At 53.9% G+C, this 12,577-nt stretch overlaps 1 protein-coding gene across 2 annotated transcripts in view; it reads right to left on the bottom strand.

Annotated features, from left to right (window-relative positions):
• IGF2BP3 (insulin like growth factor 2 mRNA binding protein 3) overlaps positions 1-11,550 on the bottom strand; it is a 107,284-nt gene extending 95,734 nt beyond the window's left edge. For both annotated transcript variants that reach the window (XM_004582444.2, XM_058678198.1), the window contains exons 1-2: positions 11,112-11,550; positions 10,301-10,361 (exon numbers count right to left, since the gene is read on the bottom strand). In XM_004582444.2, the coding sequence (XP_004582501.1) occupies positions 10,301-10,361; positions 11,112-11,286 (236 nt within the window). In that variant the 5' untranslated portion in view covers positions 11,287-11,550. The remainder of the gene's footprint in view (positions 1-10,300; positions 10,362-11,111) is intronic.
• Positions 11,551-12,577: the final 1,027 nt, after the last annotated feature.

The raw sequence follows: 12,577 nt of genomic DNA, 5'->3' as shown, positions 1-12,577 counted from the left end.
AGATCTGTGCTTCCATCACCAGCACTGATCGCAGTCAGCTACATCTACCCAGCCCAACCTCTGCGTCTCAAGGGCAAAGAAAACAGCTGCTACTGGAGCAGCCACTGCCTAACACTGTGTTGGGGCCTCACACCTGGGCTGCAGGACCCCATGAAGTACCAGTTCCATTCCAAGCCACAGCCCCTCAACGTCTTTACCCGTCAACAATACCATGCATCTGGTTCAATGCAGCAAGGCTTCAAACCCTGACCTAAAGCCTCCATCCAACCTCCTTGCAGAAACTCTTCAGAGAAACAGAAAAACAGGGTTCCTAATCAAGGTTTCAGTATGATTTTCCCTTTCTACACTCCTCAATGAGATCTAACGTTAGAGAGACTTCCTTGTGCAAACCAGGGCCCTCCCAAACTCGATAAGGAGCTGGGCCAGAGAGGGGCCTCCCTGCGCCCCCATGGACTCCGCTCCATACACCCCTACCTCTTTTACGACCCAGGAGCCCATCCCCATGAGTCAGTCACTCTCCCCAGACAAAGCCCTTGAGCCTCCCTCCCCATGCCCTCTGTCCTACCTCTTATCTCCTTTGGTCCCCTTTCACCTCTGCAATTCATTCACAGGAAGGCGAAACTGCGAAAACATACCTCAAAGCCAAAAAGGATGCAAGGGTTGGCGTTGTGGTACAGTGCATTAAACCACCATCTGCAACGCTAGCTTCGAATCCTGTCTATTCTGCTTCTGGTCCAGCTTCCTGCTCATCACCTGGGAAGACAGCAACTGATGACAAGATGCCTGGACACCTGTCACAGAGGCAGGAGACCCAGATGGAGTTCCAGGCTCCTGGGTTCAGCCTGGCCAGCACTGATCACCGTGACTATTTGGGGAGCAAATCATCAGATAGAAGCTCATTCTGTCTCTGCCTCTTCATCTCCCGAACTCTGCCTTTAAAACCAATAGAGCAATCTTTATTCAAAAAAAAAAAAAAAAGAAAGAAAAAAGAAAGAAAAACCAGGTTACCTGAATGTCATTCCATGACCAACCCCAATTCTAAACTACCTCTATCTGTATTTTAGCTAAGAGAAGGCAAGCCAACCCTTCAAAGCAGCCCACTAAGACCTCACACGTACGGAGCAACAGAACATCCCTGCTCAGGCATGCAGGGCAGTCTGCCCCTGCCTACCGTGCCCAGGGCCTTGAGCAGGTGTCTTCCCCCAGGGCCTTAGGGAGAATCCTTCAGCAGAGCAACTACTGCCAATCTAGAATCTGCTGTTTCAGTTGTCTTCGTTTTTCCCTTTTTCAAAATAGCAAGTATCTAACATATTTTGAAAACACTTTCCTAATCAAAGAATTCACATACACAAAGAACAAAGTCTTGAAGAGAGTTCTTCAGACCAGCACGTGCAGGGCCCTGCGGCGTGGCCTAGCGGCTAAAGTCCTTGCCTTGAATGCACTGGGATCCCATATGGGTGCCGGTTCTAATCCCGGCAGCTCCACTTCCCATCCAGTTCCCTGCTTGTAGCCTGGGAAAGCAGTCAAGGACGGCCCAAAGCCTTGGGACCCTGCACCTGTGTGGGAGACAGGGAGGAAGTTCCTGGCTCCTGGCTTCGGATTGGCACAGACCAGCACGTGCAGACTGAACGCCACTCCCATTTGCTTATTAATCCCTGTAAAACCAGAACCTGGCCTTGGTGTTCCACACGGGGGATGACCCCTCCTCCTCTTTCTCCACAGACTTTCCTCACTCGCCTCTCTAAGTAACCAGTGCCTGCTCTCTGCTAGCAAAGCACCCTCACGGCCCCTTCACTGGGCTCTGTCCTCTTGAGCACAGGCTCCAACCTCTGTGATTTCACTCAGTCCTGAGACTTCAAATTCCACAAACTAAAACTCCCCCTGGGGTTTTTACTGCACTCCCTCTTTCCCATTACCCCAGACTGGTATGTACAAACGTCTTCAACTTCTTTAAGATTTATTTATTTTTATTGGAAAGACAGATATACACAGAAGAGAAACAAAGAAGAAGGATCTTCTATCCACTGGTTCATTCCCCAAACAGCTCCAACGGCCAGGGCTGAGCTAATCCAAAGCTAGGAGCTTCTTCCGAGTCTCCCATGTGGGTGCAGGGTCCCAAGGCTTTGGGACGGCCTCAACTGCTTTCCCAGGCCAAAAGCAGGAAGCTGGATGGGAAGTGGAGCAGCTGGGATACGAACCGCCATCCCTATGGGATCCTGGGAATGTGCAAGGTGAAGACTTCAGCTGCTAGGCTACCACACTGAGCTCTCCACTTCTTTATTTAAAGTTTAATAAGCATTCTGACATAGCAGGTAAAGTAGCTGCCTGAAATGCCTGCACCCTATATGCACAGCAGTTTGAGTCCTAGCTGCTCCACTTTCTTTTTTTTTTTAAAGATTTATTTATTTATTACAAAGTCAGATATACAGAGAGGAGGAGAGACAGAGAGGAAGATCTTCCGTCCGATGATTCACTCCCCAAGTGAACCACAACGGCCGGTGCTCGCCGATCCGAAGCCAGGAACCTGGAACCTCTTCCCTGTCTCCCACGTGGGTGCAGGGTCCCAAAGCTTTGGGCCGTCCTCGACTACTTTCCCAGGCCACAAGCAGGGAGCTGGATGGGAAGTGGAGCTGCCGGGATTAGAACTGGCGCCCATATGGGATCCCGGGGCGTTCAAGGTGAGGACTTTAGCCGCTAGGCCACGCCGCAGGGCCCCTGCTCCACTTTCAATCTAGCTCCCTGCTACCGTACCTGGGAAAGCAATGAAAGATGGCCCAAGTGTTTGGGCTCGAGCTCCCACGTGGGAGATCAAGATGAAGCTCCCGGCTCCTGACTTCAGCCTCCGGCCAGGTCTAAACCATAGCAGGCTGTAGCAGTGCATCACTGGATGAGAATGCTGTCCCTCCCTCTCTCTCAAATAAATGATTCTATTTAAAGGACAGATTCAACAGCGGAACACGGTTGCTTGTCTGACTCTCATCAGTGCAGATTCCAGAGAAAGAGACTCTGTGTTCTGGTGCACAGGACCAGTGGGTAGATGGCTGAGCAGCAGGCACACAGCATCATCTATACAGATCTTCTAGAGACTGGAGGACACGAGCAGTGGCTTCGGAATACTTGGAACATAAAACACCTGAGCAGCCAAGATCTGTGATGGACTAGGTGAAGGAGATCAGACGAGCAGAGGACAGGGTGACTCAGCCACAGCAAGTGGCTGGGAGACGATGCCATCTGTCAGAGCGGTGACTTCTGGGGAGGGAACCCCGGGTACCACTGGGAGCTGTGCCCTTCAGCATTTTGTTTCTCTTAAGACTTAAGGACATTTTTTAAAATTTTTTTGAAAGGACAATTACGTGAAAGGCATAGTTACGGAGCGGAGAGATAAGGAGCGCTTCCATGGGCTAGTTTATTCCCTAGATGGCTACAAAGGCCAAGACTGCGCCAGGCCAAAACCAGGCGCTTCACCCCAGTCTCCTTCATGGGAGCTGGGGCCATCCTTGCTGTTTTCCCAGGCACATTAGCAGAGCGAAAGTGGAAGCGGAACAGCTGGGACTCGAACTGGCTCCCATCAGGGATATAACTACTTGCACCATCTCAGCTGCATCCCAGTGTCTCCATTAATTCCAGGAAGCTGGGACTGCTGATAGAACTGGATCTTAGATCCATGTCGGGCACAGGCGTCCAGACTGCTAGCTCGGAACACCTGGTCATGGATTTAGCCTGTAAGAGAACTAGCAGGAGCTGGCACTGCAAGGCAGTTGGGCTGTCACCGCCTGTGAGGTCGGTATTCCATTGGAGCACAAGCTGGAGTCCTGGCTACTCCACTTCTGATCCTGCTCCCTGCTAACGAGCCTTGGAAAGCAGCACAAAGTGACCCCAAGTCCTTGGGCTACTGCTCTCCAGGTAGGAGGTTCAGGTGAAATTCCTGGTGGTCAACTTCAGCCTTGCCAAACCCTGGCCATTGCATTCATTCAGGGCATGGAGCAGAAGAGGAAAGCTCTAGGTCCCGGCGCTGTAGCCTAGCGGCTAACGTCCTCACCTTGAACGTGGCAGGATCCTATATAGGCACTGGTTCTAATCCCGGCAGCCCTGCTTCCCATCCAACTCCCTGCCTGTAGCCTACAAAAGCAGTTGAGGCCGGCTCAACACCTTGAGACCCTGCACTCACATGGGAGATCCAGAAGAGGCTCCGGACTCCTGGCTTCAGACCGGCCCAGTTCCGGCTGTTGCGGCCTCTTGGGGAGTGAACCATTGGACCGAAGATCTTCCTCTCTGTCTCTCCTCCTCTCTGTGTATCTGACTTTCCAATAAAAATATTTTTTTTAAAAAAAAAGAGGAAACCTAAAATAAAATAAAAAGAGGAAAACTGTCTCTGCCTCTTAAATAAATGAATAAAAGGGGCCTCGTGGCTTCCATTGTGCTTGGGGATAGTCAGTCCCTGTGAGTTCAGAATACTACTGAGGGAAGAGAGCCCAGCCAGTGGAGAACAGCCCCAAGGATAAGCACCTAAAGGCCAGTTCTTCCAGGGAAGCCTTCTTGGGTATCTTCTCCAGGTTCAGTGAGTGACCCAGGACAGAAGCAGCCTGCTAACAGCATCCTGAGAAAGAGTGAGGTGCTGCCCTGAGCCTCCACGCTTCGGGGCTGGTTTGGTGTGCAGCAGCAGTTAATGGAAACACCATGCTCATAACTGCCCGCACGACTCATGTCACATGCTCCATGCATTCAGTCCTCCCTGCTCTCCCAGCGCCACCAGAGTCCTCCAAGAACATGTAGGCAATCACTTCAAACATTTCCTATCAAGTTAAATGGTCTCAGGATAATTCCCTAAAATATGTACAGTTTATGTACTGAGTATTACTCTTCAGGGCAATAAAATTCACATGCTGTATTAATATTTATAACTGTTTATTTACCAATACTGAACTCTTGCCAAATAGCAATTTCAGACCCTGATAAATTACACCCTCAGTTTAATGGGGTACTCAAAACTACGCCTGCCACCCGCCTGCAAAGCAAAATCTTGGCAGCCCAAGCCAATTGGTAAAGAGCCGATTTACGGGGCAGAGAGCGGATCCCACTCCTCAGCCATCACTACCACACTGCCACCTCCTGCCCGTTGACTCCAGGAGCTTGAATCAGAGGCCAAAGCCTGGCTAAGAATAGCACAGCGAATCATCTTTCCGCCTCTTCTTCTTCCTCCCGGGCCCAAACGAACTGCCAGAGAGAGTGAGCAAGGCAATTCGGACCTTTTGAAAACAGTTACTCTAGAACAGCCATAGCCTGAGTGTTGCTTAGGACAGTAGCAATTGGGCCACTTTAACTCACAATCTTAATCCTCCATTGAGGGCCTCAGGGCTAGCACTGTGGTGAGTGAATGAAGCCACTACCAGAGGCAGGATCCACTTCTGATCTGGCTCCCTGCTACTGGTCTGGGAAAGCAGTGGACTTGGGGCCCTGCATTCATGTGGAAGATCTGGAAGAAGCTTCCAGCTTCCAAACAGCCCAGCTCTGGCTGCTGCAGCCGTTTGAGAAGTGAACCAACAGAAGATCTGTCTCTCCCTCTCTGTAACTCTTACGACTTTCAAATGAAATACATAAATCTTTAAAAGAGAAAATTTCAAAGCACAGCAAAGATAACTTCCCTCTTAATTTCTGCCCAAGACGTGCAAAAGGCAATGAGTTACCTCAAGACTCATGAAAACTCAAGTCAGGCTTTTACAGGGAAAACCCCAGATGTCTGTAATGGCTGAGGATGTTTTTTGAAGTCTTCACCAACGAATGGTTTCAAGCACAGTGGCAAAACCTCAGAACAAAATACACCCTTCATGGCGTATCAGAGCAGCCTGTGGCCTCACCAGAGAATGCTAGTGATCACACAAATCAAGAGGAAAGCTTCCAGAAACAGAACTCCAGACTCTCAATCTCCTCCCCCCGCCCAGCTCCAGGCACAATCCACACTTCTGAGTTCCAACGCACTACCATGCCCAGAAACTGCTCACTGGGATTCACAGAATTGGCAAAAATTCTACTAGGGGCAGGGTAGGCACTGGCTTAGCGGTGAAGTCAATCCAAGTTACAGTGCCTGTGTCCCATCCCTGGCTCCAGCCCTCCACCCCACCCCAGTTCCAGCTTCCTGCTGATGTACACCCTGGGAGACAGCAATTAAGGGCTCAAGCAGTGAGGTCTCTGCCACTCATGAGGGAGACCCTGACAGTTTCCAGTGCCTAGCTCCCCCACCCTGACAGCTGCCGGTGTTTGGGGAGTTCCTGGGTAGACAGATGGGAGAACTCACTGATATGGTCACACCATACTAGGGCCAAAGGAAGAAAAGCATTCCAAATCCTTTCTTAATGTATTGAGAATTTATTAAAACAAACTACAAACTTCTTCAGCTTCAACCAGTCAGGCATTGCTGATCTTAAAACTAACCATAGGGGGCCCGGCGGCGTGGCCTAGTGGCTAAAAGTCCTCACCTTGAACGCCCCGGGATCCCATACGGGCGCCAGTTCTAATCCCAGCAGCTCCACTTCCCATCCAACTAGTGCTAGTGGCCTGGGAAAGGAGTTGAGGACGGACCAATGCTTTGGGACCCTGCACCCGCGTGGGAGACCCGGAAGAGGTTCCTGGTTCCCGGTTTTGGATCGGCGAGCACCGGCCGTTGTGGTTCACTTGGGGAGTGAATCATCGGACGGAAGATGTTCCTCTCTGTCTCTCCTCCTCTGTATATCTGACTGTAATAAAATGAATAAATCTTTAAAAAAAAAAAAAAAACTAACCACAGGAAGTTTGTCCCCAGTTACAACCCTCACCAGTATGGAGAAAGCTTTCACCCATTCAGAAACTCAAGTCTCTGCAGGTGTGAGAAAGTCTCCAAGTCATCAGCCTCCCCTTGACTGCACTGATAAGGAGCGGCTAATCACACCTGTGCTAATCACACCTTTGACAGCAGAATCCTCCTCCACCCCCCAGGTTAGGAGTCCTGGGCCTGACGGATGGGCACACAGCTGGCCAGGCGTCACAGTACTTTATACTTAACAGCTACTGCAATGCAACACCACCTCCTCAATAACCTCTGTAGTGTGCTCACTTTAACCCCCAACCCTCAGACCTTCAGGATGCTCTATCCAATTTGTATGTTAAACTCAAGATTCTCATATGAAAAGTAATTTAAAAAGTTTATTTCCTTTTTTAAGGAAGCAAAATAAACATGGACCTTTAAGCTTGGGCAGGACTCACTGCAGGCTTCCAAAGTTGTCTTCAAAGTTGAAACAGTAACTGTAAAAGTTTTCTCTCCTTTATTTAAACCATTTCAGCTATCCATAATCCCAATCAACACTAACAACTGAATCATGAGGAAGTCCCATTGCAAACGGTAAACATCCGAAGATGAGAGAAATGATTCTCATAATTTTAAAAAGCCATGGAAATTGAACTAAAACCACCATCTTCTCAGTTGCCCAGCGTCAGCGAATTTCCCCTTCCCTCTCTCATGCCCCACAGCCCACAACACAACACCACATCAGTGCTATTTATAAAATCACACAGGAGGCAAACGCAAAGTCCACAAATTCACCAGCAGCTCTTCCAATCAAACTCAGCTACAGTCTTTCAAAGTTACAACTAAGTCCACACTCACCCAGACCTCCAGGGAAGCAGCTGGACAGACAGCAAGCCTATAGCTGGGGGGTGGGGGAGTGAAGAAGCCACTCCAAGCACTATCCTTTGTGTGCCCCTAGGGGCAGGCAGGGGTTCTCCAGAGTTGGGGGAGGCTGATACAATCTTCCCAACGGGGGAGGGGGGATTGTGTTTGAATGCAGAAAAGCCACATTCCTTCTACATTCCCCCAGGAGGCAAGTAATCTCTTAGGGAGCTAAACTTGGTCTCCAGAAAGCTCAACAATGTCCTTCCTGAAAGGGTCCCGCCCAGCTCCCCAGTTCCCTGGTAGTGGGAGCTAGACCAGCCTGCCATGCAGCCAAAGGCCTCCAGGGCCTGCTCCCCTGCTCCCAGGCTGCAAGTTCACTCACCCCTCTCCGGAGCAGCCGTCAGCAGGGGCACACTAGGCTCCCTACATGCCTTGCACAGCAGGTAGAAAGGTCATGGCTGAACCTGTGTGGGAGCCACAATGACCGCACTGAACGAAATGACTACCAAGCATACAGCATTCCACTCCCACGTCCCACAAGCTTCCTTAGCAGAGTGGTCTACAGCTCTCAAATTTCTCTCATGGCCATCAAGTACCGAACACTGGCCATCTGGACCCTTCTCTGCCCTCTTCCAGAGCCTGGGCAGGCAATGGAACAGCTAAGATAAGGAAAACTACACTGCGACTCAGAGGGTCGGAGGGTCAGTGAAAGCAAACGGTAATACCAATTTCCAGTGAATTTCCTGGAGCAGAGAGAGGACTGACTCTTTTTAAGATCTCTGAATAAAAGCAAAGGATTTACAGTCCTTGATAGTTCTCTCAAATTAATGCTTTAAAAAATGCCAATGTATTTTACCCCTTCAGGCTGCTAGTGACACAATGTAATGCTAGCGTAAAAACCAGCTTCAAAATGTCAAAATGTTTATAAACTTGAAAAACTTCCTCCCAGACACTTGCTGCCACTACTAACATGGCATCTTACATGCTTTCTCAAAGAGGAACTCCTGGCTGTAATAAAGTAACAGGGCTGGGCACAAATCTAAAACAAGCAGTGGGCATCACATGACACTTCCAAGTTAACTCCCCACACATGGGAAGAAACCCACAAGTTTGCAGAGCAAAAGCGAGCGGTGAAGCCACTCAGGTGCCTTTGCATGTAGGTTAACCAGTCTACCTGCAAACAAGACACTCCTTGTTTGCATTTCGGAAGGCTCCCCACCATTCAAACACCAGTACTTAAAAGATAACCATTTGCTTCCCTTCCTTTCCACAGCTGACCAAAGCTAAGACATAATGGCTAACTCTGAAATCAGAATTTGCAGAAGGTCTTTTTTATTTATTTTTTTTGAAGTGCCCAGTTCACACGACAGACCTTTAAATTTCTTTACACGGTGGCTATGACGTCTGTTTTTCAACTCCTGCTAGACTAGATCCACTGAGACACTTTTCAACACAAATGCAGTTATTTTAGCATTTTTTGTTGTTTACATTACATGAAATGACCCCTTCCAACATTTCCAAACAGAATTCAATCGAATCGGTCACTAAAACTCCTTTTGCCTCATTGTGTTAATGAAAAATTAAGCACATATTCAAGAGAAATCCGCACAAACACTAAACAACTCACTCCTACAGACAAGATTCATGAAGATGCGTTGCCCGGAAGACAGCTGTGAGCCACGGTGGGTGATCCTGCACGCAGCACCGCAGGAACAACCGCACAGCAAACGCCTCGCCCACGCTGAGCCAGACACATAGCCCGGCTTTCCATTCACTCCTGGCTACGTTGTTTGGCCCGGGTTAGGAGTGCAGGCGTGGGGGGGCGAGGGCGGCGGGCACCACAGGCCCACCCCGCAGGACCCGGAGAGGCCTGGGCTAGCCCCGACGCTACCCGCAGGGTCCCAGAGCCTGGATCCGGCCTGCTCTAGAAAACACAGCCTGTTTGCCCAAAAGCGTCAAAGCCTGAGAGTCAGCAGGCAGGCACACTACAAAGTGGCACGCACCACACACGCTGCTCAACAGCCCCGAACCCCCGTTTTCCCCACCCTGCTAGCTATCTGTGAGAAAAAAAAAATTAAAGCAAAAATAAATACCATGCACGGACCCAAGAAGACAGGGTGGGGGAGCGTCGGGACTCCGAGAGAGACAAAGGCTGGGGCGGCAGGGACCTGAGAGTCTGTGGGGACTGAAAGGCCCTGCTGGGCTGGGAAGCCCGGACCCCCAGCGTGGCCTGTGCACTGGCAGGGGCAGAAGCGTGCTCCGGGTGGGCAGAGTCGCCACACCTGGCCCCGGGGCGGGCCCGCCAGGTGCGTGTGGTCACCGGCGGTGGCTCACATCCCACACGGACCCGAGTTTGATTTCCTGCCGCTGCACCTGGACCTGCTCGGCCCAAAGCCCCTAAGCAGTCAGAGCCTCGCTAGGACCCCCTTGCATCACCGGCGGTGGCAGCACAATAAGCGAGCAGCTGGGGCCACCGGCGGCCCTTGGTCCCCGGTCCAGCAGGACCCCATCCCTCCCCTCCTCTGCCCACCCCTCTCCAAGCCCCCGTTCGCAGAAGGGAAGCTGCCGGTCCAACGACAGCGCAGGGCGGGATAGGTTTTCGGCTCCGTGGAGTCTCTGCTCCCAACAATGGGGTGGGAACAGAATAAAGCCGCTTACCTCTGCCTTTTGGGGACCGAGTGCTCAACTTCGATGGGTTTCCCGTGCAGTTCCGTTTTACCTGCGGGACACACGAGAGGTGCGTGAGGCGCCCTGCGGAGCTCAACGCCCCGAGAACCCCGCACCCTGGGCGGCGCCTCTGGCCGCCCCGAGGCCCCGGCGAGGCTCAAAGCCCGCGCCGCCGCCGCGCGCGCGTGGGCCGCGCGGGCCCCTCGGGAGCTAGGGGCCACTCAGCCAGCAGCCCAGCCCTGGGCCCTTCCTGCCTCCCAAGGGGACACCTTCCACCCCCACGTTGGACAAACTCGGGGGTGGGGGAGAAAGGGAGACCGAGAACGGCGAAGCGCGCCCGCAGCGGTGGGGCCGAGCCGGTCGAAGAGACCCCGAGAGGCGACGAGTGAGAGCAGCCTTTCCGCCCCAGAGGCCGCCCAAGCCCACCTGCCCCTTTGGGCGCGTCGGCTAGGGCGAGGCACCAGCCCCACAGCCCCCCTCGGCAACGGAGGCCGGCGGCGGCTAGCGCAGCGAGGAACGAGCAGAGAGCGAAGCCCGGAGGAAGGAAGGGCGAGCGAGCAGGCGTCCAGCGCGCGGCCCGAGCCGGGGCCTGGAGCACGCGCCTGGGCCCGCGCGGAGCTTTCTTGACAGCGCGTCCGCACTCTCCTCCACACCCCTGGCCCGCAAGAGACCCCCGGGTTAGGGCAGCGGGAGTCGTGCCAAGGACCACCCCCAGGCGCTCGGGCCTCGTCCCCAGCGGCCTGAAGAGAGACGGGGGTCCCGCAGAGACTCGGAGCGCGGCGCGGCCAGGGCCGGGGCCCACCTGAAAGCGCCTCGATGGCCTTGAGGGCCCAGCCCTCGTCCGGGCAGTCCACGAAGGCGTAGCCCGCTTTCACCAGGAAGGGGCCCGACACCGGGATCTTGGCGTCCTTGAAGATACTTTCCAGGTCCGAGGGCGCCGCGTCCTCGCCCAGGTTCCCGATGTACAGTTTGTTCATCGTGAAGGCGGCTGGTGGTGGTGGTGGGGAAGAGAAGGTGGCTCGAACGGAATTTTAAAAATAAAAAAAAAGACAGGAAACAAAACGGGCAAGAAAACGAAAAATTAAAAACCAGCACGGGGACGGTGGGATCCACCACTTTTCGTAGCGCAGATTCGCGCAGCGCGAGCGCCGAGCCCGGGGGCCGGGGCGGAAACCAGCGTTAAAGGCTCGTGGGTGCCCCTTTCTGGGTGTTTCCAAAAAAAAGAAAGAAAGAAAGAAAAGAAAAGGAAAAAAAAAGCAAAAGCCCGGCTCTGGCCCAGACGCATCCACGAGTCTTCCCAACTCCGGAGAGGAGGAGGAGGAGGAGGAGGAGGAGGAGGCGGGACCAGCCGGGAGGGGGAGGGGAGCGGACGGGAAGGGAGGGGAGAGGAGGGGCGGCACTCCTCGGCGCCCCCCCGCCCCAGGCCCCGGCCCCAGGCCCCGGCCCCAGCCCCGGCCCCGGCAGCGCCGCGAAAATAGCGCCCGGCGCGAGCGCGGCGCCGCCTCCCCGCCAAGCGCCCGCGGGGCGGCGGGCAGGAGGGAGGAGTGCGCGGGCGGCGGCGGAAAAATCTGCTCCGAGTGTCCGGCTTTTTTGAATGAGCCACGTGTTCCAGCTACAAATCAACGTCTCGTGAGGAATCCCAGCGCGTCAATTAGAGTGGGTTTCCGAGGAAGAGGAGGAGGAGGAAGAGAAAGGGAGAGAGAGGCGGTGGGGGCGGAGGGCGCCGCCGAGTTTGCACAGGGCTCCGGGGGTGGGGTGGGGCGAGCGCCCACGCAACAACCCGCGACAGTGCCTGGCCTGGGCGAAAGGAGAGGTGCTCCTTGGGCAATTCCTCGGCTCTTTTTAATTTTTCATTTGATTTATTCGATTTTTTTTTTTTTACAAATAGATGATTCACAACCAAAGCACAGCGCGCCCAGTCCCCAACTCCAGAGAGGTGCAGCCGTTCCCACCCCACCCCCCTCTAAGGGCGGCGGGGGACCGGACGCGGTGCGGGCGGCGCGCCCCACCCTGGGCGCCCCTCCACCCTCCGCCCGCCTGCCTGCCTGCGCCCCGGGAGCCGAGAGGGGCGGCCCGGCTGCCGGGGGGAGGGGCGCGGCGTCCGGGGCGGGCGTCTGCGCGACACCTCCTCCGCCTGCGCCCGCGGTGGCTCTGGACTCCGCCGATTGCCATTGGCTGCGCGGCTCAGAAAAGGCTCCGGGATAAATGAGGCCGGGGGCGGGCCCGGGGCCGGTGGGGGAGGGGCGCGCGGGGGCCGGGGTGGCTGAG

Source organism: Ochotona princeps, chromosome 20, assembly GCF_030435755.1.
Source record: "Ochotona princeps isolate mOchPri1 chromosome 20, mOchPri1.hap1, whole genome shotgun sequence".
NCBI classification, from domain to species: Eukaryota; Metazoa; Chordata; class Mammalia; order Lagomorpha; family Ochotonidae; genus Ochotona; species Ochotona princeps.
The sequence above is the reverse complement of the archived record's forward strand: the minus strand, read 5'-3'. Positions and strand labels throughout refer to the sequence as shown.